We start from the raw sequence: 27959 nt of genomic DNA, 5'->3' as shown, positions 1-27959 counted from the left end.
ACCAGCACCGCACACTCCAGCTCCTTTCAAACCATTCATTTCACCTCCAAGGTGACACCATGTGGAACCAAAAATGAAGCGGCAAAATGTTGAAAATAAAAATAAAGCGGACTTTATTTAGAAGATAAAGGTGGTGGTATCAGTTTTGGTTAATAAAGTTGGGCTCAAGTGTTTTAACAGGTCTTTAATGCCATCACAGACTGGCATGCCAAGGGCATTCTGAATGCCAATTACAGACTGAAGTTTCAAAACCAAGATGCTATCAAAAGCTGATGGAGTTGAGATTTCTCTTAAAAGTCGGACTAACACACTTCTTAAATATCAGAGTGACTGGATTACTTGGTTCTGAAAGTGAAAATACTACACTGAGCAATCCCCCTCCCTTTCTCCACAAGTCCCTAAGACAGTATTACAGTTGCCTCTGACAATCAAAATTTCAACATTTCAAAGGAGGGGAGCTGAGGGGAACCGGGAAAATGAAAAGCGAAATCACGAAGTGTAATTGTAATTGATACAGGCAGCTGCCACTTGTGGTAGACCAAAGCCTAGTCCGATGCCCCTTTTCCTCGCATCTGCACTGACCTCTTCCCAAGCGGACGGTAACTACGTTCTTGAAGGAATGTGCCAAGACTAGGGTGGGGAAGGCCCAGTGAGTGGACAGAATGCATTTTGCATCCAGTTGCCTTGGGTGGTACAATTAAAGACAAATACCCAGACTCTGGAAAGCCCACTAGCCAAAGGTAACTGGGAGAGAGAATTAAATGCATAACCAGTGTAGAACGCCTGCAAGGCACCAAGACCACAGTCCGACCAGCCCACTTTCCGCCTCCATCACTGAATGGATCTGGGAGAAAGCATTAGTAACAGCACTTGTCAACTGCTTCCCTGGAACAAAACACGACAAAACACACGGAAGGTTTTGTTTCCATTATGGTTCTTGGTGTACTTTATTCTCCTGCTGTCTAGCTAAGCAGCCCACACAGGACAGAAACGGGTAGCACTGAGGAATGATCAGATTTTTTTTCTCCCCAATATTCCTGCACCCTCCCTAAGCCCTGACCAACCCCTACCTATCAGGAATGGTTAGTGTATCATCCTCTCCTTCAAGAAACAACTAGAATTTAAACAAGGCATTAGAGGGTCAGGTCTCTTCTTAGTAGGGCTTAGGAGGTGGTGCAAACTCTTAATTCACATGGAGTCTTTCCTTCAAACACCTGTTTTTTTTTTTTGTACACTGGTTCATAGATCGGCACTTGACTTTGAACCTGGCACCAAAAGGCACAATATCTGATACCCTGTACAAGAGCTATTAGAGATGCTGCCATATGGATGAGCAAAACTGAGCCAATCCCACTTATGAATGGAAGGCTTAGACAGGGAAGGGAAAATGGCAAAGAGAAAAAACGTAAGCCCACATTTTTTGCTAGAATGGAAATGAAAGTGGGAATTTAAGGTCTTGTGTTTTAATCCTCCAAATACCAGGAAGCAATTAAAAATCTTCCTTGGGGTTTTTGAAAGCAGCATATTCAAAATGCCAGCAAAAGCTCCTAATAACTGCAAAACCAAAAGGGGATCAAAGCTCACCGACATCCCTCCTTATTGCTGAAAGATTCTAAAACCAAAATTCTGGGTGCCCTGTTCCCTTGTAAAAGGGAAAATAACTTAGTCTGATTTACGGTTCTCATAACACATCACACTTCCAAAAAAATATTAGTGTGTGTGACCAGGGGAATGTTTGACACCATTTTATTAATCTTCACCTTCAGTGGAAAAATAAAACCCTTTCCAAGTGCCATTTTCATCACAAGAGTTCTAGTGTGTGTGTGTATATATATATATATACTTTTGTTTTTTTGCGTTTTGTTAGTTGAAGTGCAGCAAGAGACCAATACCGCATTGTAGTCAATCAAATAAAAGAGAACAGAAGGCCAAGCAGTTTCCAAATGGTTATTTTATCAGATTGTTTGAACATTAAATTTATCCTCGTTTGCAATCCAAAATAGTTACCTGAAGTTTGCTGTGTGTGCAGGTGTGTGTGCATGTGTGTACTTTTATTGTGTATTTGTTTTCTAAACTCTTTGGCACAATTTTCTGGGGGTGTTCAGACCACCACGATACATATCAGGAGAGAACTTTTCTTTTGTGCTGCCAATTCTGAGCATCTAAAATTTTGGTTTGTTTGGGCTGTGGCTTTCTTTTGTTTTTGAAGTTTGCGTCCTTTATTTGTAACAACTGTATCTGAATTTGTTCTAGATCCTCTAACTCCAGAGTTTTCTTTTTCTCCCCCCTCCCCCCCACTTCTACATTCACAGTTGAACCATATTATTTAGGAAAGGCGCCTTGATGAAAAGATCAGGATACGGGAGCTCTGACCATTCGTCAGTGTTTTCCCTAGAAGATAATTAAAAACAAAACAAAAAAAGAAAACAAAAAACAAAACCTAAAGAGCGTCTTTCCTTTTTTTTTTTTTTTTTTTTTTTTTTTTTTTTACACATCTCTTGTGCTGCATCAGTAGACAGAACTTCGGTTAGTTTTATGAAATGCAACATCTAACCCCTTTTTTTCTGGGAAAAAGAAACTGCAATGACTTGAAGTTGAGAATGTGGATACCGCCTCACTCACACACACTCATTCTCAGACTGTAAAGAATCCCTCACCCTCCTTTTAGCCGGCACGCAAACAGTACCGTGTGGCAAAGGTACACCAAAGGTGGGCTTGAGACCCAGGCTCCATCTCTCTTATCAGTAGCAAAGGCCAGGCTGCCTTTTACAACAAAGCACCACAGCTGAACCCAGTCCCTCCTCCTCTCCCAAACCAGTCACTCCACTTGGCACCGGCCAAAAGACAGAAAAGCTAGTTCTAGCCTCTCCTGGGAAGAGATAACTTTCTTTTTTTTTTCTAAGCAAGTAAATCCATCGTTTTTCTCTTTTCCGAGATGGCCGACGTTACGGTTTTCTACGAAGCCAGTGCTTACTTAGCTCACTAACAGCGCTGCTGTCGGCGGCCAGTGGCTGCGGCAGGATGTTCAGTGTGGTGTGTTTTCAAGCCTCACTCACTCATCCTCTCATTCCCAAACATTCAGCATCCGTGCACACTCCTCACTTCCGGGTTTTTCACAAGATTGGAGATTTCCAGTGGGGGTCTCAGGTTATCATCCCAATGGTAACAGATCTAAAAACACAGATGGAAAACAGGTCAACTTTGAGATCACAGATAGCCAGGAGAGCCAAACGCCTCTCTGATTCCCACAATTAAGTGCTCATAAACCCGAAATGAATCTGTCAACTTTTCGAGGACTATTTTTGTTTTCCTATGCGCCAACTGCCTTTTCTCATTAGCACCTACATTAGAGGGTGGCAGGGACACTACAAAGATAAATCTCAAAAGAGCCAGTTTTACTGAGCTCTTTGGAGTAAGATGACGAGCATGTGAGAGGAAAATAAATTAAAACTACATTTGAAAGCAGGGGTCAGACAACCCTTGACTGTGGCTGTCTTCTGTAGAGCCACACAATGTCTAAAAGCACTGCGGTAAAAAAAAGTAAAGAGCAGGAGGAAGGGAATAGAAAGTAGAAAAGAGAATTCTGGGAAAATGCCATTACCGGTAACTTTATTAGGGCCCAAAAATCATTTGGGGACTTCACTGAATTCTAGTTACATAAGTTCTGTTCTTCATCACCACAAGTAATCAAACATTTTGCTCAAGGAAAGACTGAGGATGCCCGACCCTTCCATCAGTACAATCCTGAGGAACAAAGGCTTGGCTCAAAAGCACTTATATGGGAAAGGGTACAAAACAAGATACCAAGAGAAAGGCAGCCCTTGTTAGAACAGTCTGAAGAAACTGTGCCTCCTCCCCGAGAAAGAAAGAGGGCAGTGGAGACAAGCTCTTACCAAGCTTGGTTCTTCAGTTTCCTCAGTTCTTTTGTTGCCCATGTAGCAAGGGTTTTTGCTTTGTTAGTCTTCGATCTCCGTCCTTCCGTTAACAGTTCATGGATCATTGGCCTAGCTTCTACTAATTTCAGTACATCCTTCCCAAATGCTGTACACAAGTCCCTGTGCAAAATAAACACACCTGAGAATGAGCTCCCAACCTCATCCCGCTAACCTGTTTTCAGCCAGTGAGTTCTAAGTTAGTTGTGGGTCTCTTAGAATTCACCTACTTTTTAAAGCTAAAAGAAATTTTAGGGATACATTCAGCACCTTCCCTAAACAGATGTAAAAACTGAGGTCTAAAGAATCAGGATGACTTACTCTGAGTTCCACACCTAATTCATGGTTCTTCTAATGATGCCTCAAACTTTCCATAGAGCCTAAACAGAGGCAATCTGTTGACCGACCTCAATATAGGATGGACACAGATCTGATGCTGTACCTCTGAGAACTCCACAGAGTTCAGCAAAGAGAAATTAGAAATTTGGAGGGTCTGGAATGAGACTAGAGCTAAGTTCTGGAATGAATGATCATCTGTGAGAACTATAAACAGGACACCTGGGGTTCTATTAAAGAAATATCTACATCAAAGAAGTGGGTAATTACCATCCAGGCTACCCTCAAATTTCTTTACCACAGGTCTTCTCATTTTCCAAGAGAAATTCTATTCAGCTGTTGGAAATAGGATTTAACCTACCCTATCAGTCCAGCAGCACAAGCTACTACTCCGTCTGTATGATCCTCATCTCCAGCAATGTGGTCAATGAAAGACAGAATAAATTCTACTCTGGGTTGTACCAGCATGACATCCGCTATAACAGAAACAGAAGGTCTGATGAAGCTGTCCCACCTTTGGCAGGACCACCCATTTCAAAATTTCCAAATACACTACCCCCCCCATCAGGCAGGTGTTTCAGGCTGGAGAATTAGTTGCATATAGTTATACTGGACTATTCTTCCTCAAATTAAGAGGTCATTCTTTACACCAACAGAAGCAGCAGATATTCATTCCTTTTATTACTAGCAGAAATCATAGAGAAGGAACAAATGGAACCCTCCCTCTAAGCCCATGATATCAAAAGAGGTGAAAGACAAATATTTCCCCAACCAATAATAGAAACATCAGGTGAAAGAGAAAATGTGATTTCCCAATCCTTTAATTCAACTGCACCGGAGGTGTATTATGTGTGGTGCCTATGTGCTCAACAACTGCCGCTCAGGGCTGGTGCAGATATGACTGGCACCAACAGCCTTGCTGGATCCTATCCCTTACAATGTTCAAGACAAAGCGGGGCGGGGGGGGGGAGGAGAGAATGGGAAAGACTGTATTTTCTTCCAAAGCTACTCTCTTGAGGGTACTGTTCCTTCTCCACTTCCTTTAAGCAATAGGTGCTAGTTCACAAGCTACAGAACCAAAGACACAGCCCATCTGGCTACATGAACTCTGAACTAAGTCCACTGGGTTTTATACTCAACGGTGCACGTTCTCCTGGTCTCCCTTCAATCCCTGGACAATTCCGGTATAGGCCTCCAAGCAGCCTTCTCGTAGCTCATTCAGATAATCCACCATGTCATAGTCTGACTGTAAGAGACAAACAGAATTTCCATCACACCAAGAGCCTTTAGTTGTATGATTGTCAGAAGTCCCACTCATCCAATCAGGGCTGGACTTAAGACAGCTTGAAGCTTACCTTGTCCACCTGGGCTTGGGAGGCCTGCTGAAGAGTATTCAAGACAACCTCTAGATATTTTTTAAACTCTCCACCGATAGCAAGGGCAATATCACCAAACACTGACAGAATCTGTGGCTTCACAGACCTGTGGACATTTTCATTCTGACCAGGAAAAAAAAAAAAAGAGGTAGAAGAGCAAATTAATAAAAGCCAAAATATTCTGTCCAAAGATTAGAGAAACGTTATTTATAATAAACGGTTACTAATACGCTTTGCACAGACCTTAAGGGCATACACAAAAATTAATAGTGGCTCTCTCTCTGGACAGAGGGATTACACATAACACTTTACTGGCCTCCCTGCCCCCCGTTTCATGTATTGAGCACACCTTCCTTTAATTAACTTTATGACCTTACTTTATAGAATCATCTTGTGAAAATGAACAATCCCCTTCTTCATGAGCCTACAGCCAACATTCTGGCAACTGACAGCTCCCTCACTTAATTTTTAAGCATCTTTCCAGATTTCTTCAAACACTAGTAAATTAGACTGTGTGTGCAGACACTCACCCCCAGGTTCTCCAGTAGGAGCTGCATCACCTCATCACAGAAAGGTAAGATGTTGGACTGCAGAGCACGGCATAAATCTCCCACTAAGCCCACAGCTGCCAAACAAACCTGCAATGAATTAAGAAAATGATCTTCCAAACAGAAAAGGCCACCTACAGGATAAGGCATTATTTTTATTTAGCCACTGGTCCTTTATCACTCGAGCCTAGAGTTGAAGAAGAAAACATCCTCCCTCTCTGAGATTAGTTTGGTTTTGGTTTGTTTTTTTTTTAAGTAGGCTCCATGCGCAGTGTGGAACCCAATGCAGGGCTTGAACTTACAACCCTGAGAGCAAGACCTGAGCTGAGATCAAGACTCCAACACTTAACTGACTGAGCCACCCAGGCGCCCTGAGATTAGTTCGTTTTAACAACCCATACGGCAGGAAAAGAGCTAACGCTCTCCAAGATATCATTAACAAAGGACGGAAATGACAATATTCACTGGAAATAATGGTGGCAAGAGCACGGTGGTTAAGAAATAGAAAAAGAAAAAGCCCTGCTCTCAGGGTGCTATGCTGGGGCATCTACTATCCTGGTTTTTTCACCGACTACTTCTAGTTCCACACCTGCGGACAATACAGAGACTACCTGGACTTTGCACCATGAGGTAGTTATCAGGGATAAATGAGAATACAAATGTATTCTTTTGAAAAGCAAAGTTTACCTGGTATTCAGCATAATTTTTCAATCCAATGCCCAGGAAGGGTTTAAAGGCCTCCATGTACTTTAGGAATTCACCACCCAACACTGTAGAGAAACAAACTGTTAGCACCACAGGATATCACAGAAGGGAGCGAAAATGACCACGCCAGCTCTGCCAAAATGTCTTCACTCCAATCAACTGGTTGGGTGGAGTGTGGGTTAATTACTGATTCTATCACAAAAACAGTGAGGTTGTCTCAGACAAGCCAATTCCTTACCTTAAGTGCTGGAAGGGCCTAACTCTTATGCCCTGAAGATAATGGCAAATCTCCACAGAGTGGGATTTCACTTTGGCTAACACAAACCAACAAACCAATGGTTTTTTTTCAAGGGTTAATTTTGATTGGATGAGCTAACGATACTGCGTCTTGGCCACCTCTTCATCTGATTATAACATGTCTTCTCTGGTGGCCAGCTTTAAAACAGGGTCCATCCCAGGGCAAATCCGTCAAGGACTTATTTTATAAGCTAGCCAGAGAAAGCAGACTGTGCTTCTTTCTGAATTAGCCACTCCAGGGGCCAAAGTGAACCTCCTGATGCTAGAAATAGGTCTGGTCCTCAGGAATGGTCCTTAGGTAGCAGCCTTGGTCAGTGTATACACCATACAGGCCAACCCCGAAGAAGCATTCCAGGTTTCTTAAGTGCTCTTTAACGCACTTTTAATGGCCCTTCAAAAGAGTCTTAAGCAGACATGGCTTCCTCAAAGCAATTTTGTATAGTCCGACATATAATACAACCAGAAAACTAATTAATTCCTAGAACTCTCCATGTTTCACTCCATCCTATTCTGAGCACTACAATGTGTCAACCTAGAGTCCAAAGCATTACAACCCAAACTAGGAGGTACCAAGTGCCAGAAAAGAAAATGGAAACCTATCCTTGCTCCTTGGAAGGAGCCAAACACCAAGAAAGTCAGTACACTTTCAGGGGAAAAAAGGAACCTGCCGATCTCAGCGGCTGCTGGCTCCCCATTCATTTCAAGGAGAGTGGCAAGGCACTTATGCACAAATTTGACTTACACTCAATCCAACTTTGCACTCAAGTCATGCCCCAATAAATGAGAAGACAGGACTATGCTTTCTGTGGTCAAAAATTCCCCGTGGCTATTGAAACTCTTGCATCCTAAAGACATTCCCTGCCCAATTTTGGCTCACTGACCTTCCACCAGTGTGCTAACTGCCATTAGGGCATCCTCTTGCACACCCCCAGACCCAGCTGTGCTTTGGAACATCCTTAACAGGGAGGCCATGACCACATCAGAGATCTGCAAAGCATCTTGATGTTGCACTTTTCGGAGAACGTTCTGCGAAATGAAAAAGAGTTCAGGATCTGTTGATTCCAAACCCGCCCATCAGAACACTATATATACCTTTTTAAAAAATCAATTGAGCCCCATGGCTTTTTTTGGAAAGTCCAAACACACTTTTTGGGCTCAAAAGCTTTGACGGTGTAAATCATCTGCAACAAAACACGCATTTTAATATCCCTTCTGTTTCCCAACTCAGAACAAACATGAGATGATCTTCCACAGTACAGAAAGTCGGAAGCAATCCTTCCGATGATACCTTATTTACTGATGATGGTCAAGAAATAGTTTTTTTTTTTTTAATTTTTAAACTTTTTAAAAAATTTTATTTATTTGACAGAGAAAGAGACAGCCAAAGAGGGAACACAAGCAGGGGAGTGGGAGAGGGAGAAGCAGGCCTCCCACCAAGCAGGGAGCCCGATGTGGGGATCGATCCCAGAACCCTGGGATGATGACCTGAGCCGAAGGCAGACGCCTAACAACTGAGCCACCCAGGCGCCCCAAGAAATAGTTCTGATAAAATAAAGCCAACCTGAATTCTAATTCAATATTCCTCAAACCTCCCTCTTACCCTTTAATTTGTTCCAACTAATGCTACCAGATCATTCCTGTATTTGATGACTAAGAAAAGACCTTAACAATCAAGATTTTAGAAAAGCAGACGGGCTTTTTTAAGTTTGGGTAAGAAAGAGAAGGGAGTTCACAGGAAACATGACCTAGTTAGCATCACTCAATACTAAAACCTAGTACCCACCTAAGCCTTAGACAAGTTCTAGGGTTTTCCTATTTCTGGTAAAATAGGGAATAGCACCTCAGTCACTTCAGGAGTCCAGTCATGAATGAGGAGTGATTTTAATCTTCCCAGTCTCCCCTCAAAAAAGTCTACTCTAAACAAGTGGTACAATAAATGATTTGAATTATAATAAAGCTTCCAATAGGAACTGTTGTTTCACAAGATGATGGTAGAAACTCAAGGCTCTATTTTTAGCCAAGTGAATCACAGCTGGGAACCAAATCTGACTGGGCTACATTGGGACAACCCAATAAAACCCAAAGACTAGAAGCTGCCAGCACAAAATCGCCATACAGCCGGGAGGACTACCTCCAACCCAATAGTCTCCTTCCCGACTCTGTGCAAAAAACAAATTCTTTTTACAGAGACAGAAGAAAGGAAAATAGAAAATCGCTCCCCCATCCAATCACAGATGAAAGCCTTTCGAGAAGAGTTTCTGGTCAGCATCGGAACTGGTAAGTAATAAAGCGCCATTGTACCTGAAGAGTTGCGCAGAGCAATGACTGAAGGTCATTGAACTGGATCCTATCGGATGTGCTCTGGATATGTGACTGCAAGGAAAAGAACACCATCATATTCTGAATAAACACCTTCTAAAAGAGCTCTACACTCCCTCAATGCTTCTGTTTTTGCTGGGTTTGCCAGAACCATTAAATAATCTTTACTGACGCTAATGCAGGAAACAAACAAAAAACTTAATAAGTATATATTTTGATATAAGTATAATAAGTAAACTGGAATGAACAATGCAAATTTTAAGTGAAAACAGTTTTTGTATAAGCATTCTACCTTTCTGAGAAAAACACACCTCCACGTAAACGTGAACACCACTTAGAGAGGACATGGCCCCGTCCCGCCGTGCCAGCCCGGCCTCACCTCCATCTGGAGCACCTGCTGCAGTCGTTCCATGATAACCAGAGTAGTTTTCTGAACGGCAGGGTAACAATCCTTGGCACTATTTTTCACAATTTCCATCAGAGATTCATATGCAGAACTCCTCAGGTTGTTCTGGTGTCCATCAGGTCTGTAAGGAACACACAACAGCAATCTGAAAGTCTTACCCGAGAAAGAAGAGAGTTGTTACAACGTAGACCTTGTCTCACGGAAACTAAGGAATCCAGAAACCAATATGGTTGTGAACGTGGTTTGAGTTTGGCAACACAATACAACCAGGAACCAAAGTTTCAACTGCTAAGCCAATGGCTGTGTTCGTTATATGGGTCTCCAGACTGGTTACACTTTAGAATGGCTCTTACAGAAATGGGCTAAAATTATAGGGAAAAAACTAGTTTAAAATGCTGAGACCCATGTGTGCAACTGACAGGGTCACCTACAGAGCTAGGAGGAAGACAGCTCAATTTTCTTCACTTCTCTGTGAGAGATGGTTATCATACCTGATCTTGGTCAGAGAAGCAGAGATGGAACAAGTTAAGCATGGAAGAGTTTATACCTAGCCTCCTTCCTCATGGTTTCTTTTGAGCATGGCTTTCGGTATAGCTCACATAAAACCAAAATAATTAAAGTTCGTCCCGACTTATAACCCTCTGAAACTACATTTCAGGGGTGCCTGGCTGACTCAGTTGGCAGAGCATGTGACTCCTGATCTCGGGGCTGAGTTCGAGCCTCACACTGGGTGTAGAAATGACTTAAAAAAAACCTTAAAATAATTTTCAAAAACTCATCTATGAAACAATTGTATTTTATGCCAAGTTCTTCATCTATTATCAGAAATAGTGATTAATGACCTGGCATGGCAACTAAATTCAGGATGAGAGCTACTATTTATTTCCCTTATATGATAATCAAATATTCCTGTTAACTGTAGATATTGCAAAATGAAGGGACCTCTCCAGATCAATTCCTTTTTTTAAGGGGGGGGGGCGCCTGGGTGGCTCAGTCAGTTAACATCTGCCTTCCACTCAGGTCGTGATCCTGGGGTCCTGCGATCGAGCCCCACATTGGGCTCCTTGCTCAGCACGGAGCCTGCTTCTCCCTCTCCTCCCCCCTCCTCTCTCTCTCTCAAATAAGTGAATAAAATTTTAAAAGAGGAGAGTGGAGGGAAGAGAGAAACCGAAGCAGGCTCCACACTCAGCGTGTAGTCCCATGCAGGGCTCAGTCCCACAACCAAGATCATGACCTGAGCCGAAATCAAGAGTTGGGACACTCAACCACTCAACCAACTGAGCCACCCAGGTGCCCCAGATCAATACCTCTTTATATGAGACTATCTTCTGACTTTACTTGTAACCTGAACATTCTAAGACAGACACAGCATGTATTTTCTTCTCTCTGTTTTTATTTAAAAGTAATCTCTAAGCCCAATGTGGGGCTTCAACTCAGAACCCCAAGATCAAGAGTTGCATGCTCTAATAACTGAGCTGCCAGGTGCCTTCTCTTACTTAAATCATCTACTATACGATTCTTTTAATGTTTCCTGTTACTACGTTCCTATGATTAGGCTAGATGCCCCTCATCCAGGGCAAAAGGACTTGGATGCAAAGACACCACCCATTTCTGTGTAGTATCAGTCACCTGTCTGTGGTCTCCAGGAGCTTCTGAACTATGAGTTCAAAAGAAGAAGATAAGCAATAGGTAGCTGGTTCTTCCTGATCATCAGCCACATCTGCAGCTTCATAAGCAGCTTCAGCCAGACTGGAGAAAGCCTTAAGTCCAGACAGAGTTAATATTAGTGCTGAAAAGAACCCTACCCCAGGATAACCTCATTTTTCCTTAACATACCATGAGCAGTGTTCCTTTCCAATTGATCTAAGAATAAATCAATGCTAGTGAATCCTCAACTTTTTCTGTCAAGGTCATCTCAAACAATCTCTTTACAGACATCCTTAAAATTAAAATATTTGTTTATTTATATTGTTTGTCCCACCCCAAACTCTCTCAGCAGCAGAGTACTTTCATCTACCACAAACACCTCCCACTACTTCTTTTTCCACTTACAAAAAGGCTTTTAGCCCCACTCCTTCCTATCTCAACTTCCTCCCCCATACCCCCAAAGGGCCCTGATGAACTACCTTCAGCCTGTACTGACTCAGCACTTGGGCCGCCTACCTTCCCTTCTTTTGCCCCCTTCTCAGCAATGGTACTTTTTGTAGCAGCAACGCTCTACCTTAATCAAAATTTCTTGTCCCCAAGCAACTGAGAGAGAAAACCAGGTCCAGGTAGTTTTCCCACTGGGTTAGCATGACTATTCTAAATGGTTTGGGAACCAGTCACCATGAGTCAACAGCTCCCACTGGCTCATGCAATTGGCATCCCCCACATTTTAATTGAAGAAATTAGGAAGGAGATGCTATTCAAAATAGGCCTTCCAGTGAGGGAGACCCATTTCTCTCCCACACCTCCTACCTCCTTGCGAATGGCTCAGCGCTGCTCCAGATCTCAGTAGGAAGAAAGCCTTACCCAGCACACATTGGAAGCCACTCTGGGCTCAGCACTGAGGCCCTCGATCAGACACTGCAGCAGGGGAGTCAAGTAGACATCATTGATGGCAGCTTCAGGGAGCAGTTCACAAATTCGGCCCACAGTCCATGCAGTTGTATCTCGAACAACTACACTGGGGTCTTTCATTAGTTCTATTAGGGTGGGCATAGCCTGCAAATACAGCAGTTATTAGCAGAGCAAAACAAAAATTAAAATTCATGTTGATGAAGAGAAAATACTGATGTTGGGATTTTTTTCAAGTTTTATTTAAATAATCTCTACACCCAACGTGGGGTTTGAACTCATGATCCCTAGAACAAGAGTCGCACACTCTCCCAACTGAGCCAGCCAGGTGCCCCGTGATGGTTGGGTTTTAACCCACAGCATCAGGATAGTTTGTCATTTTATAAAAGACACATCTGTCACCTATCCATCATTATAATAAAATTAAAGTGAAAAGTGAAATAGTCTTCTCTTCACCAAATCCCAGCATAGGGTGTTATTAAAAGTCTAGTATGAATGCTTCCACCAGCCTTTTACTGAATCACTCAGGTGATGCATCTAGATGCGGCTGTGATGGCATCTGGCTACATTCTGAAAGGCTGAGTTCCATATGCGCTGAACTCAATTACAACGGACCCTTGTATCACTTATAATAGTAAAATAAACACAGTATTTCCACAAGACTTTTCATTACAATAGGTACCATTTTGTCCTAAGGATAGAATCATCACATCACTAAAAAATTATAGGAAGGTTTATGATACAGCAGGAAATGAAAAAACAAGTTCTAAGACTACCGCCCAGTAAGAACTCCATCCTGTTCCACCTACATATACACACACAGAAGAACGCCACACAAATAAATACTAAGAGTTAAGAATGTGTAACCCTGGGCAGTGGGATTAAAGGTGACTTCTTTTTAGCCTTTTCCACATTTTTCCAAGTCATGACTTTTGTTAAAAAAAAAAAAAGTTAAGAAATACATTTTATCCTTCCTTCACTGACAGCAAACAACAATCCAGAATAACCTTTTGGGATGACTATGTAGTTTTGTTTTTAAAATAAGGGCACACTTTCAAGGAAAAAGTTCAAACAATAAATATCCCACTTTCCACCCCAAAACTCCCTCAGCTTCACCTGGATAACTAGTGGTTTGAGCTGATTGGGCTCTGGTCCTTCCAAGATACAGCCAAAAGCCATTACTGCCGCATCCCGGTACCGCCAGTCAGGGTTCTTGATGTGTTCTTTAATGAAGGGGAGGACGTGTGGGACGATGTCATCTTCACAGCAGGTGGCCAGGAGCATGAGGCACACACCTGCCGCTTTGCAGGGGTTCCAGTCATCGTCGTCGTCATTCTCGTCCTGACCAGAGAGTGTAGCACTAGTTAAGTTTTTGTTGAAGAATCACTTTAACTCAAAAAAAAAAAAAAAAAAACCCACCCAGAGCGCCTGGGTGGCTCAGTCGTTAAGCGTCTGCCTTCGGCTCAGGTCATGATCCCAGGGTCCTGGGATCGAGCCCCGCATCGGGCTCCCTGCTCCGCGAGAGGCCTGCTTCTCCTTCTCCCACTCCCCCTGCTTGTGTTCTCTCTCTCGCTGTCTCTCTGTCAAATAAATAAATAAAATCTTAAAAAAAAAAAAAAAAAAAAAAAACACCCAGAATTACTAACTCAAAAGGTCTCCTGACTACTCCCAAATGTCATTGGAACTTAAGTTTGGGAGATGTAAATAAAATATAAAACCTTTATTATTTTAATTTCTTCCACAAAGATTCATCACACATAGCCTTTGTTAAATAAGATGCAGATAAAGGGAAGTCCTACTTAGTACTATACGAGATGGGCCAACCTCCACTACACTCAACAAGGATGAAACTCAAACAGATAAAGAGCAAAAAGAAGAACAACAGTATATGCTGTATGATTCTGGTTATGTGAAGTGCCAAAATCAATCAAAACTAATCTCTGGCAGTAAAGGGGAGACAATGAATGACTAGGAAGAAGGCATGAGGTGGCTTCTGGTGTGATACTAATTATAGTTCGATGAAATGTTAAAAAAGATTTCATTCAGATCTCCCCTGAAAGGAGAATTCAAGGTTTATCTCCCTTATTGTGACTATTCACACCACACAGTAATTTAAGGTAGGCTACCTTATGCAGCTTCAGAATATTACATACCTAAAGAATGATTTGTTCCCAAATATGAAAAGCACAACAAAAATATACAGAAGTGAAGACACTAAGGTCAAAAGACACAAAAAAGTAACTGTAAAACTGAACAAAGAGATGAAAATTTCAGAGAACACCCAGGCCATTTCAAACCAAATACATCTCTACTTCTCTTCTGAGACTGTTATATGTTGAAAGAGTCATGTACTTTCCTAAACACAAATGACCTTCCTGTGTACAGGAAAATTGTGCAATGCTCAAAGTGACAGCAATGTTTCCTCAGAGCACTGCCGTCTCTCTGAGAATACTTCATATGCATCAAAGGAGAAGAGGGACAGAAAGAATCTTTCCAAACACCATACCAAGGAAAACTGTGATGCCTAAACTCAAAAGAGGACAATGACAACCAACATATACTTCTTAGAATTTCTAGGGCGCCTGGGTGGCTCAGTCGGTTAAGCATCTGCCTTCAGCTGAGGTCATGATCCCAGGGTCCTGGGTAATAAATAAATAAATAAATATTTATTTATGTGACAAAGAGAGAGATATCCAGAGCAGGAACACAAGCAGGCCTCCTAGCGGGAGGCCCAATGTAGGGCTCGATCCCAGAACCCTGGGATCATGACCTGAGCTGAAGGCAGATACTTAACCGAATGAGCCACCCAGGAGCCCCGAAAATCTAAAAAAAAAAAAAAAAAAAAGGATTTCTGTATTTACCCATTAGACCCACATCTTCGTGAACTCTTGCTTTTATTTTGTCCTGAATCTTAATTGATATTAATAATCATGAATGATCAGATTAATTTTGTGTTGTTTTTTTCTTTTAAAGATTTTATTGAGTTATTTGACAGAGAGCAGGAGAGCACAGGCAGGGGGAGCAGCAGAGGGAGAGGGAGAAGCAGGCTTCCCGCTAAGGAGCTGGATGTGGGACTTGATCCCAGGACCCTGGGATCATGACCTGAGCTGAAGGCAGACGCTTAACAACTGAGCCACCCAGGTGCCCCTAAATTTTTTTTTTTAAAGAGAGAGAAAAACAGAGTGTGTGCTGGGGGGGGTGGTGCAGAGGGAGAGGGAAAGGGAGAATCTCAAGCAGGCTCCACACCAAACATGGAGCCCAACGTGGGGCTTAATGATCTCACCACCCTGAGATCATGACCTGAGCCAAAATCAAGAGTAGGGACACTTAATGGACTGAGCCACCCAGGTGACCCCAGAATAATTCTAATCCAACCTCATCAGCATTTTACTTCATTTTATTAAGATTTTTAAACTTTATTTGACAGAGAGAGAGAAAGAGAGCACAAGCAGAGGGGGAGTGGGAGAAGCAGGTTCCCCGCCAAGCAGGGAGCCCTATGTGGGGCTTGATGGCCTGAACCGAAGGCAGAAGCCCAACCAACTGAGCCACTCAGGCACCCTTCATCAGCATTTTAAATGTATATATATACTGTGAACCCATGAAAATAATTCAAATATTAGCAGATATTTGAGTGGCCTAAGATTAGCACATCCCTCTTCTCAACATTTCTTTACTGCCACTTAAGCAGCGTGTGTCTCCTGCACTACGGACAAATAAAGCACTCAGGAACCTCTATGTGTAGCCTGTGCACAATCGAGGCTGAAATGTTCAACTCTCCTTCACCAACAACTCAGAGCCTAGAGGATCTTAAGAGATCCAGTCCGGCTGTTCCCAGTCATCTATAACCAAACAGCAACCAGCTAAAGAGTTGCCGAGTTCCTTCATGGAAACTATTCCACAGTAAACTAACCCTCAACAATGTCTCACAGCTTAACCGGCTCGATTTGCGAGGTTACTCACCTGTTTAGTTAGCGTCTGTGTGAGGATCGGAACCAGGTACTGTAGTGCTCCCTTGGCATAAAACTTGCTGGTGTGCTCAGGGGGTCGTCCTTGTTCTGCTGCCTGAGGAGAAACATAAAAGCAAATTCTGCACAGCAGCAAACAGCCTGATACTAGAGGCATACAATGAGAGCTGCCCAGGGGTTTGAACAGAAATACACAGAGCAAATGTATCATCTACTGTGATCTTTTGGAGGCGCTCATTTCTTTGGTCTACTTCAATGGGATTCTTTTAGGCCATACACATAATCTACCTTAAAAGACCAAGGCAACCTTAAGAACTACCTTTCTTTTTCACAAGCTCAATTCGTATTAACAAGCTGTCATCTAACTAACCTTTGGATCGAGAGGTGTACTAAGTTTATGTAATGATGCCAAAAATAAAATCGTGTTTCTTAAAGCGTGCAGGACAGTTTAAGGCTGGAAACAAAGCTTGAGTTCAGAGATTGCAAGTGCAGAACTAGCCCCTTTGTGTCTATCGAATTTCTTCACCAGAGTTAGTAAGCTGTCAGTTATGCATCCCATGCTTTCATTAGGACTTCCAAAAGGAAATAATTCAGCATTGGACGTCACCTTGTTAAACTGTGACTGCCTGCTGCCCCCTTGTGTTCATGGTACTAATATCAACATTTATAATAAATCATGTGTGAGTGAGTGATCCATAAAGCATGAAATGCCTCATTACGGGTCTGTCTCCCTCCTGAGGGGCTCTGGCTAGTGGAGAAAGCAAAATCTCTACAAATGGAGATGCCCTCTAAGCCCAGTCAGAATAAAGCGTTCCCAGAGGAGACTAATGCCCACAAAGGAGCTTTGTCAGAGAAACAACTCTCTCGCCGCACCGACTCTCCCAGGCTCACCTCGGAAGCCTCAATGGCCAAGTCCATTTCCTCATCACACACATTGGACCAGAATTCTATCCCTTGTAGAGCCACCTCATCAATGTCACTTTTCATTGCTTCAATCGTGATCTTAAGAGGGGAAAAAAAAAAAAAAAGACATCCCAGACCCCAAGTAAGTGCTGGTTCAAGTTCGACATCCCCCCGACTTCTAACCACAAATATTGGAAGTGTCAAAAATGCAGATTTATGAAAGATGGGTCTGAAATGAAAGGTAGAAATAGGAAATAAACCTTTGAAAATATATTCTTTCCCAGCACAAAGACAGTACAAGTCTTCCTGGCACATTACTGATGGCTTAAACATAATACTCAAACTCAAGGAATTTCCTTGATTTCATAATATTAAGTAAAAAAATGACAGAAGTGACAAAACAGCAAGAATGATGAATTTTGCAACTAGCTGCATGCTCACGTACATAAACAGAAACACTTACAGCAAAAAGAGCGGGACCCATATACGTCTCCATGTACTGATAATACAAGGACATTATCTTTACCAGATTCTGTAAGGCAGCCACTCGTACCTTTTACAAAGAAAAGATCAGTTTGCTATTTAGTTTAACAACGTAGTCTGACAAAGGTTAAGTCACATAAATGGGTCAGTAATCTAAAAGGGTCAACGGAGGTACATTTGGGTAATGTCAACATTTCCCCAAAATAAGTCTCTTCCTTTAATTTTTTTCACCATCCTTATTATTTTTCTTTTTTTTTTCCCCCTTTAAAGGCACCTGTGGAACCTACAGAGGACTAAACTCAGGAATGCCACTCAGACTGGATGTTACTCCCACCTATTTCAAGGGTCACAGTTTAGGTTATAGCAATAGCAAAGCTGTTTCAATGGCTACAATGAAAAACAGTCACTTGTATAACTTAGAGCAATTAAGTAGCAAGGGTGATCAAAAACCATTTCTTCCTTAAACCTTTTAAGAGGATGGCAACTTCCATTATATGTTAACTTTCCAAATACTGTTTTTCCCTCTTTTATTAAGAATGGTATTAGCCAAACCTTATTTCTGAAGTCACCCGATTCCCAACATTTCAAACCACTATGCTGGAGATGGCATTTCCCAGGAAAGATGGAAGACAGATTTTTCATCGGAGCTCACACTCACCCTTGTATCCGGACACTGTGTGGCTTCACAGACCACCTGCATAATAAAGTGCCTTTCGGACTGCAGGAAGAACAAAGATCAAGAGAATAAGACTACCAACCATATATATGGAGATTGCTAGACTATCTCTTCAGGGAAAACCCTGTACTCCCCTCAGGGACCCCCCATAACCCTGAACCAATCAAACAGCTTTCCCCTGACACAGTAATGGCACCACGAAGGCTATCCAGAGTTTGCCCCCAGTGTCTGCTATATGACCTGCCCTCTAAAGAGGTCCCTAATCTTTTAATCCCCAAAATGACCTTCACTAACAAGACTCCGAGGAAGTAAATAGGAAAATGTAGGTCACGGGTTTAAATAAAAATGGTAAACAAACAAAAAACCTACGTTAGGAAAACCCATTTCTTTATATTTAAAATTTACTTCAAAGACAAATTTGTTTTCTGGGAGGTGGAAAATCCCCATCAAACACAGGAAGATACAGGAGAACAGAGCAATATAGTTATTTGCTACTATCCTAAGTCTTCTGAAATCTATAAGGAAAAAGTCTGTTTTCTAAGCAATTAGAATTGCAATTTGCTTTGGCTTCTTAGACCTCCCTACTTTGTCCACAGTAAGACCAAGAAATGGCAAAAAGCACAGCTCAAGTGTCAACAAACAAATACACAAAAATACTTGCAGACCATATAATCCAGTGATTCCGCTTCTGAGTACAGATCTAAAAGAACTGAAAGCAGGGCCTCAAAAACCTATTTGTACACCTATGTTCATAGCAGCATTATTCACAATAGTCAGAAGATGAAAGGAAGCAACCCAAAAGTCCACAGACAGAAAAATGGATAAACAAAATGTGGTCTATACATACAACAGACTATTATTCAGCCTGAAAAAGGAAATTCTGACACAGGCTACAACATGTATGAACCCAAGACATTATGCTAAATGAAATAAGCCAGTCATAAAAGACAAATCAAATACTGTATGATTGATTCCACTTAAATAAGGTATCTGGTGTAATCAAAATCATAGAAACAGAAAGTAAAAAAAGCGGTTGCCACTTGGAAGGGGAAAATGGGGAGTTGTTCAATGCATACACTTTCAGTTTTGCAAAATGAAAAAGTTCTGGTGACTGGCTGTAAAATAACATGACTGTAACTTAACACTATTGAACTGTACACTTAAAAATGCTTAAAATGGTAAATTTTATGTTATTGCGTATTTTTACACAACTTAAATAATAGGGGGAAATATTTCCAGGCAAGATAAACTTAATTATTAATTTTCAAAAGCACCTTCCAAGGAGTTATGAACTAGCTCAACTTATATAATTTTTTTAAATTAAACTCTATGCCCAACACAGGGCTCAAAATTCAAGACCCCGAGATCAAGAATCAGATGCACCACCGACTAAGCCAGGCAGCCGCCAGTTTTGTTTCTTTAAAGTAAGCTCTACAACCTTCTGTGTTTTTTAAGATTTTATTTACTTGAGAGAGACAGAACGTGTGGGTGCGTGAGTGGGGAGAGGGACAGAGAGAGAGAATCTCAAGTACACTCACTGCTGAGCACGGAGCCAGCCGTGGGGCTCGATCTCAGGACCCTGAGATCATGACCTGAGCGGAAACCAAGAGTCAGAGGCTCAAATGACTGAGACATCCGGGTACCCCAACTTCCATGTTTTTTAAAATCCCAGAGCATACCCACACTTTGCTCTATAAAAGGAGAAACCTAAGCACTTCAAATCACATTTTACCCCAAAGCCTCCCAAAAGCAAACACACCTACTCCATGGCCATTTCTCAAACAACACAAATCTCAACTAGAATGGAAATGAGTGCACCTAAAAACAAGATGGTACTTTCTAGACCACAAACTTAAAAAAAAACCTTTCATTTAACTCTTACTTCTTACCTTGTGAACCTACTACACCTTTTTGTCAAGAGACTCACCTCTTTGTCAAAGTTTGCTTTGGTGAACTCCAATGAGTTCAGGAGTGCATTTGTAGCCGCCAGCTTCACATTATTACTGGGCTCTTCTTTCCTCATCCCCTGGATTATGGCAGTCAGAATCTCATTGGATTTGTCCTGTAGCTGCTCTGGGTCCTGAAACAAGCAGAGAAGTGCAGTGAGTAAAATAATGAGCTCATGACTAATCAGCAGTCCTTTTAACTGTGAAATCCACTCGAGTGAGTATCATGACTTTCTCTGATCTTTTTCCACACATTTCCATTTAGGGACAAACCACCTGCAAAATATCGCAGGGCCTACCAGTCCAAAACTGAACCAAAACAAGTTAAATTCATCAACTTCATCTGATTTCTTAGCATAATGACTCTGGGCATGAGGTAATGCTGGCTTTTTCTTCCCCCTTCTGTGCAAAGGGAAATGGCAGTCTGGTGTTTTTTCCAGGCCATCTGTATCAACCGAAGTAAAGCTTCTGAGGGCCAAGGATCAACGCCCAGGCACAACACCTAGGGAGTCTAAGTCCAGGTCAAGTGTGGACTTCCTTGCTTCATCAAAAGTCTGTATGTGGAAACAGACACCAAGGATGGTAACCTCAGCAGCAGCCACAGTCCCAGGAGGGCTGCATCTCACAAACAGCTGTGCCTCCGGTGGCTAAGCCAACTACTGCAAGAGCTGGCAAAGTGTTTCTGTGAAATAGTAAATGAAAAGTAACACAGCATCCTGAGGATCATGAGAAAGGGATCCAGGTCAGGGATGCTCCACAACAGAGCATATCCTCAAGTCTAAAATCTGTACCTCTCCAAGCCTACAGATTTCTACTCTGAGCTTGGGATTCTCAACTCTCTTTACTTTAGGGCATGATTAGCAATGTGAGGATAAGTTAGCTATCCAAATATGGAAGTCTAGATTAAATAAAGCAGTCCTACTTGCAAAACACTCTGTAGTAGCTTGGTTTTCTCCATCGTGTAAGAACAATCCTAATACTACGCATGTCTCAACTAGAGGGAATCAGAGCTGTGTTAAGTTAGGTACAGGGGGCAGTACTTACTATATCTTGGCAAATGTAACCGATAGCTTCCAATGTCGACTCTTTCATGTGCTCTGTGCTGTTGGGGTTTGTGACATTGGCCACCAGCTGAGGAATGAGTTCTGGCCACTGGTTCACTGGGATCTCTGCACAAGCAATACCAGCCACACATTGTGAGGCAGAACTAGGCCGGTAAGTTTCTGTGCCCAAAGTCTGCAAAACCTGCACGCACACACACACACACACACAAAACAAGACGAAAGATATCAATTTCTAATACTATTTGAACACATTTTGCCTACCACCACACCTCTTACATCAGTCTGAATTTTCTGCAATACAAAAAAGTAGAAACAAGCATATACAATTTAGTTAGCTGTCAAAACAAAAATGAAACCACCAGCCTCACTACGAGCACCAGCACAATCAACATTGCCCCAGAGCCTAGAAAATGAAACCAACTACTCCCTGCTTCCAAAAGGACTTCTCCAAAGCCACACATCTCACGTCAATGTTCAATGCAAGGTAAGAAAGTGACAGTCAGAAGGAAGACAATGTTAGAAGGCAAAGGAGAGGACAAAATTCACCTTCTAGGCTCCTTGTTAGATGTGCAATGGAAGGATGCTCACAGCCTTTTATGGACAGAAAATGTGGAACTTTAGAATGAGGCTAACTCTGGGCATTCAAATGGGTCTGATTCACAGTACATCATGGTCTAGCCTAATCCAAGGAAGAGATCTTCCAACTCATGAAATGTGCGACAAGCCTCCTTCCCTATAGTCAATGACAATTTAACACCTGGGGTGACTTTCATAAAAGGCCTTGGTCAGAGAACCTCACTAGATGCAGATACAAAGTTACTGATGTTACCAACACCTAAGAATGAATCTTTACTTAACTTCCAATCTGGAAGGAGTTGTTCTGTTTACCCAAGAATCAGAGACCTCTTCTCTCCACCATCAACAGATACCAAGAACTAGTTAGATCTGCCAATTAAAATGAGATCAGCTTATCATTAAACAGGTCTTGTTTGAAATGATAATCACACCAGGATTTATGTAAAGGGTAAGGGCACAAGTACAGATAGAGGATGAAGCCACAACTGGCCTACGGTTAATTATTACCACGATCAGCTAATCTAGTCAATGAACTCACTAAGAATCACCAGTCCACTCAAAAGGCAAACAGTGAACTGTTCCTGGCATGAACACAGGACAAAGCATAGCTGCCAGATATTCAGGCCAGCTCTGCTGACTGGGTCAGGTCACTTAGTATCCTGCTTTGTAGCTAATAATAATGAACTCCCCATCTTTCCCCCATACTGTATATCATCCCACCCCCACTGCCAAAGCTCTGCCCAGTAACAAACTGTTCTGATTCTAAATGAAGGTTTTGCTCTCTAGAGCTACCACAGCTAGAATGGACTTTAAGAAAAACTGTATGTCAAAGACAGGGTGTGGAGAGGCAGGGATGAGATGACCGGTCTAAAACAGCAGGAGTTGAACAGGTATTAACCCAAGTCTGACGAAGAGTTCCAGTTCAGGGTGCCTTTACACTATACCACACCATCTCCTGGTACAGATGTGGAGAGCACCGACTCCCACTGTACCTTTATCTTTCCTCCTTTAAATGGCTTCTGGAAGACCCCTAGTTAAATATTATTTGAGGTGATTTAAAGACCACAAAGGTACAACTCAAGTACAGAAAGGTTTTTTTTTTTTTAAAAACTAGGGGATAACCGTAATGATAATTGTCAATTATCAGAAAGAAGAAGAATAAAGGAGTAACCCTCTACTGTGTCCAAGACCCACATTTCAAAAAAAGAAATAACCATCAACACTAAGAAAGTATTCATTACCAGAGGTGCTATGAAAAGGGGAAAAAGGCCATGATTAACTTTCTTTCATGCAGAAGAGTTCAACAACACATATACAAAGTCTTGTCCAAATTTTAAAAAAGTATTAAGACTGATATGCCAAAAAAGTCCATCACAGTTCCAATCATTTCTCATCTCATTTACTATCGCATGATTCGAGCAAGATGAGAAACTGAATGGGCACTACAAGCACCGAGATGTCCAGTGACTGATGGAATAAACTTCAATTGTACCAAATTACTGAAAGGAAGATTAAAATGTTATTACATAAGCAGACCCAATGTGGATAGAAATAGCTCTACATATTCCAAAGAAGATTCAAAATAAGTTGGCTTTCATAACCTAGTTCCCAGTCATGAGTACTTTCATGAAAGACTAGAAAGAGAAGGGGTATATAACTTGAAAGAAATGTTGTTGCCTTAAGGCGCACAAATTTACCTAACACTGATACCTCGAACCAGGAAATAACAAATATGATGACATGTGCAAGTACACGATTAGGAACACCCCCCCACCAATTTCCCCTCAGATACCAAGCGCCTGACTTACCATTTTCTGTGCCTTATCCACATAAGACAGACCACTAAAGAACCTCATTAACTGGGGAACGGGGAAGACACCTGTCCATATATTCTGAGTATCTTTTGCTGCGGCTAGAATTACGGATTTTAACTCAACAACCAAGTCATAAGACCTGCATGATGCAGAGCAAGGGACATTCAATTTTCCTCAAAACTCAGCAGTCCACTCTTTAAACGCCCTGATTAAGAGCCAGATGTTTCTAAACAAAGTTTTTCATAATTCGCTAAGTAGATAAAAGCACCATTAACTTCACATTCTTATTTCACAAACTCTTTGGGCTTAAAAGGCCCGAGAGATTATTTAGTTCCCCTTTGAACTCCACATAGTACCAAGCCTAAACCACCAAAGAGTGAAAATTATCTACAGCACAAGTTCAACTAGAGGAGGTGACAATGAAAAAACTCACTTAGAAAGACAGAAATATCTAAAAATATTCCTGAGCCTCACTCCAACAAAATAGAATCTCTGGAGGGAGCTTGGAAATATATTATTGTTAGCAAATTCCCTAAGTGATTCTCAGAGTTCAAGTTTGGGAACCACCAATTTGTATACTATGCCAATTCACCACAGATTCTACAAATTCTGGCATCCAGTTAAAGTTCCCTAAACTGCTACAGTTTACCTTCAGTTTCTGAAAAGAATTCCAATGCATTCATTAATGGGAAATGACAGGATAGTACAGAAAAGCTAAGCTGAGAAAGAAAATTTAAATCAAATACAATTTTTATCTTCAAGTGAAGCTTAAGTCTCAGAAACCTATCACACTGTCAGTTCTAGCCCATGTAAATGACAAAAACCCTGACCAAGATGTTTCTTGTAGGGGGTCCAGGAGGAGAGGATAGGGTGGGTGGGTGGAGGATGAGGTTCCTTATTCCCAGAGGCTAACATGACCAAAAGGAGATAAAGTTACTTACGTAATTCTTGACTTCCCGTCGAGCATTAGCATCAATTGCAAGCCACCTCTGCTGATATTGTGCCTTGATATCTGGATCTTTAGATGTCAAAGAGTTCTTGATTTGTAGACCAGCTGCGACTCTGGCAACCTGACTGTTTCCTGGATTTGCCAGCACTCTGGACAGTTCCACAAGGAACGTGGGCTATTAAGAGGAGGCAGTTGTGAATGAAAACTCTCTTGGGAATTTTACCAACTGAGGATAGCTTACGGAGCACCAAAACATTGGGGGAAACCTAAGTTTTTTAGAACATATCATAACATCTCGGAATATGCTACAGTATCTACTTCAAGGCTCTTATAAAAATGTTACATGGTACACAAGTAAGTCATCCCTCTTCTCATGCATCCTCAGCACTTACTTAACAAGGAGGTACAGATTTTCCTATCACCATCATTCTTAGTGCTCAAATCTTCACATTAGATCTCCCAGAAATAAAGGAAGCTTGACAATCTACTAGTCAGAGGATTCTTCTATTTAACAATGCCTCACAATAAATATTTGTTAAATGAATGAATATGTGAAGACAGGGTAGAATGTAAAATTGTTTCCCTAAATTTAAAGTATCTTAGTCCAAAAAGAATAATATTCAGGCTTTTAATCTCATGCAGGCAGGTAATCTTGCATAACAGAGGTAAATACTTACAAACCTGAAACAGAGATTTAGGAGGCTAGTCCTCTGTTTTAGCTTTACGTGTTCAACAAGAGAACAATGAAAAAAGACTTAGTTATAAATTTGATATTTAGAAACACGGAAAAAGTGAAAAGATAAAAATGCCAAGGCAAATTTGCCAAGCAAAAAGATTTTACGTTTAACAGTCAACGGTTAACACACTAAAGGCTCCTACATTTTGGACTTGAGCTGTCCACTGAACATAGTGTGTTTCTGAAAACCTTACTCAACCTTTCATAATGCACAGGTCCCCAAAACTACTCCCTGTTTAAAAATTTTAAGATACACTCCTCTTCCCTGCAGAAAGCTCTGTCCAAATGGAAGTTAACAGGAAAAATCAAGAGCAGATACCAAATCCTGTAATCACAGGAGAAGATAAATCTTAAAAGTTTTTAAATTATGTACCACTAAGGAATGTTAGGAATATCAGAAAGAAAAAATGTTAGGAATAGGATAAAAGGCTTCTTGTAAATAAGCAGAGGCAGAAACAGGAATATACCCCACATGGAAGTATTGATCTATACTAGTAGAAAAACAATCCTTTCTATGGAAAGTTAAGAATAAAAAATAGGAAAAGCTAGCACATAAGAGCACAATAAAAGTCATTTAAGGCAGTTTGTATAAAATAAGTCTTGTCACTTTTTTGCTTGTATTTCGCCTGGATTACAAAGGAACATGTTGGGTTACAATGTTATCTAGGCTTATTACCTATTACCTTTAAAAGACGTCAAGTATCATCCACCCTTCCATCTGTTCCCCATCCCCCGCAATAAGAAGGACATCAAAGACAAACGTTACTGGCACACAGGCTGTTTCAAGCAATCCATCCCACATTTTTATACAGAGGTCCAGTCTAGTGGACTTCTCTTCATTTTTTCTGCACCCCTTAAATATGAAAATATGAAAATGAGGAACTTTCCTCTGTGATTTCATCTGGGAACAGGCCTGATCAAGGATGAGCCTCAGCCTGTTGTATGGGTACAAATTCAGTCTCTACCCATCGAAGTAAAAACAAAACAAAGCAAAAAAGCCCCAATCAACCCCACCAAAAAATAAATAACCCATAGAGGAATACCCAAGGAGTAAAGGGAGAAATATTGCCGGAGTGGGTTAGGAGGTATTCGGGTGCCAGGCCTGGCCACGAGCACAGTACCAAGGGGCATAGGAAAGGGTAGACTCTGGGAAGTAGATGGAGAGAATAAAAGGGGCCACGGGACAGGAAGGAGAAGCCGGCCCCCGTCAGATCAGGGCGGGCAGCTGGGCTCAGAGCTTCCACATGGCCCCTAGGCCCGGCTCCCCCACCCCCACCCTTGCTGAACACGCAGCGCCGCGCAACCTAACTTCCCTTCCCTCCCTCTTTCTCCCTCCCGCTGCACCGCCGCCCTCAGGCCGCGCGGCGATTGGGCGGCAGTCACCCCGGCGCGCCGCGCCATTGGCCAGCTGCCGGGGCCCGGGGCGGGACACACCCACCGGCTTCCCGATGGCGGGGTTAGGTTGGACCGGGGTGGGGGAGGAGGGGGACGGGATGGGGCGGGGTGGGTTCCCGAGGCCTGGGCCTCCGGGAGGGCGGGAAGGCCCGCACGCAGGGGATGGGTGGACGGCGGGATGGGGGACGGCGGGGTGGCACGCACCAGGTTTTCCACGGCCGCACGCTCCAAGAACTTCTGCGCCGCTTCCAGTTCCAGCCGATCTGGGGGGAAGGAAAGTGGGAAGGGGACAGGGTCAGAGGGGCCAGGGTTTCCCCTTCCCCCACCCGGTCACCTCAGCCCGACCCCCGGCCCCCGCGTCCTACCGGGAGACACGGTCTTCTCGAGGATGGTGATCAGCTCCATGGCGGAGGTGGTGGCGGGGACTCCTCCTAAGACGACGGTCCGGCTTCTCGGGAGGCGGCTCTAACTGGGGATGGGGGTTGGGGGTCGGGTGGGAAGGGAGGGTGGGGTGGGGGGCGGGGGTCACCACAAGCCCATTCACCGGCTCCCTCTTGGTAGTCGCCCCGGCTCCCTTTCCTTCCTCTTTTCCTTCCTTCCTCCCTCCTAATTTGTTGCTGGCGGCGGCGGCAGCTGCTCCTCTGGCGGCGGGGGAGGGACCCCGGGGGTAGCTCAGAGCGCGGCTGGTGCTCGGGTGGCGGAGGGAGAAAGAAGGAAGGGAGGCGGTAAGTGATCGGCGGCTCGCAGGGAGGGAGAGAGAGGGAGGGAGGAAGGCGGAGGGATATTCGGGCCGGACCTCTCCGCGGCGGCACCGCGCTCCATGTCGATTGGCTGCCGCCGTGGCCACGCGGAATCCCCAATTGGCCAGGCGGTCAGCGTTGAAGGGCCGCCCTGCGCCCATTCGCCCGCTAGTTTCAAGGCCCGGGTTGGCTGGGCGGGCAGCGGAATGAGGCGCGCGGATTGGTCGGAGGGAG

At 42.8% G+C, this 27959-nt stretch overlaps 1 protein-coding gene across 1 annotated transcript; it reads right to left on the bottom strand.

Moving 5' to 3' along the window:
• Window positions 1–89: 89 nt before the first annotated feature.
• Window positions 90–27486, bottom strand: KPNB1 (karyopherin subunit beta 1). Its single transcript, XM_028089813.2, has 22 exons — window positions 27351–27486; window positions 27190–27248; window positions 24847–25029; window positions 21496–21696; window positions 20433–20585; window positions 18488–18547; window positions 17810–17899; window positions 17335–17445; window positions 16439–16540; window positions 13595–13819; window positions 12434–12625; window positions 11549–11679; window positions 9893–10040; window positions 9496–9567; window positions 8076–8220; window positions 6880–6962; window positions 6175–6282; window positions 5624–5767; window positions 5409–5514; window positions 4630–4744; window positions 3894–4055; window positions 90–3171 (listed from the first exon to the last, which is right to left on the bottom strand). Coding segments are annotated over exons 1-22 (2631 nt in total). The 5' UTR covers window positions 27391–27486; the 3' UTR covers window positions 90–3170.
• Between the last annotated feature and the right edge of the window lie 473 nt (window positions 27487–27959).

The sequence above is a fragment of the Eumetopias jubatus genome, unplaced genomic scaffold (assembly GCF_037043125.1).
Source record: "Eumetopias jubatus isolate StellerSeaLion01/CBP00866 unplaced genomic scaffold, mEumJub1_p1.0 scaffold_10, whole genome shotgun sequence".
NCBI lineage: Eukaryota > Metazoa > Chordata > Mammalia > Carnivora > Otariidae > Eumetopias > Eumetopias jubatus.
The sequence above is the reverse complement of the archived record's forward strand: the minus strand, read 5'-3'. Positions and strand labels throughout refer to the sequence as shown.

Bases quoted from the DNA above. Each gene is read 5' to 3' on its own strand.
- KPNB1 (XM_028089813.2), bottom strand. From the start codon at position 27,390: ATGGAGCTGATCACCATCCTCGAGAAGACCGTGTCTCCCG. The intron at 8,221-9,495 runs GTACAATGGCGC...TTCATTTCGCAG, and splicing joins TGCTCTGCGCAACTCTTCAG to AACGTTCTCCGAAAAGTGCA. The intron at 6,963-8,075 runs GTCAGTGAGCCA...GTTTCTCTACAG, and splicing joins AGTTAGCACACTGGTGGAAG to TGTTGGGTGGTGAATTCCTA.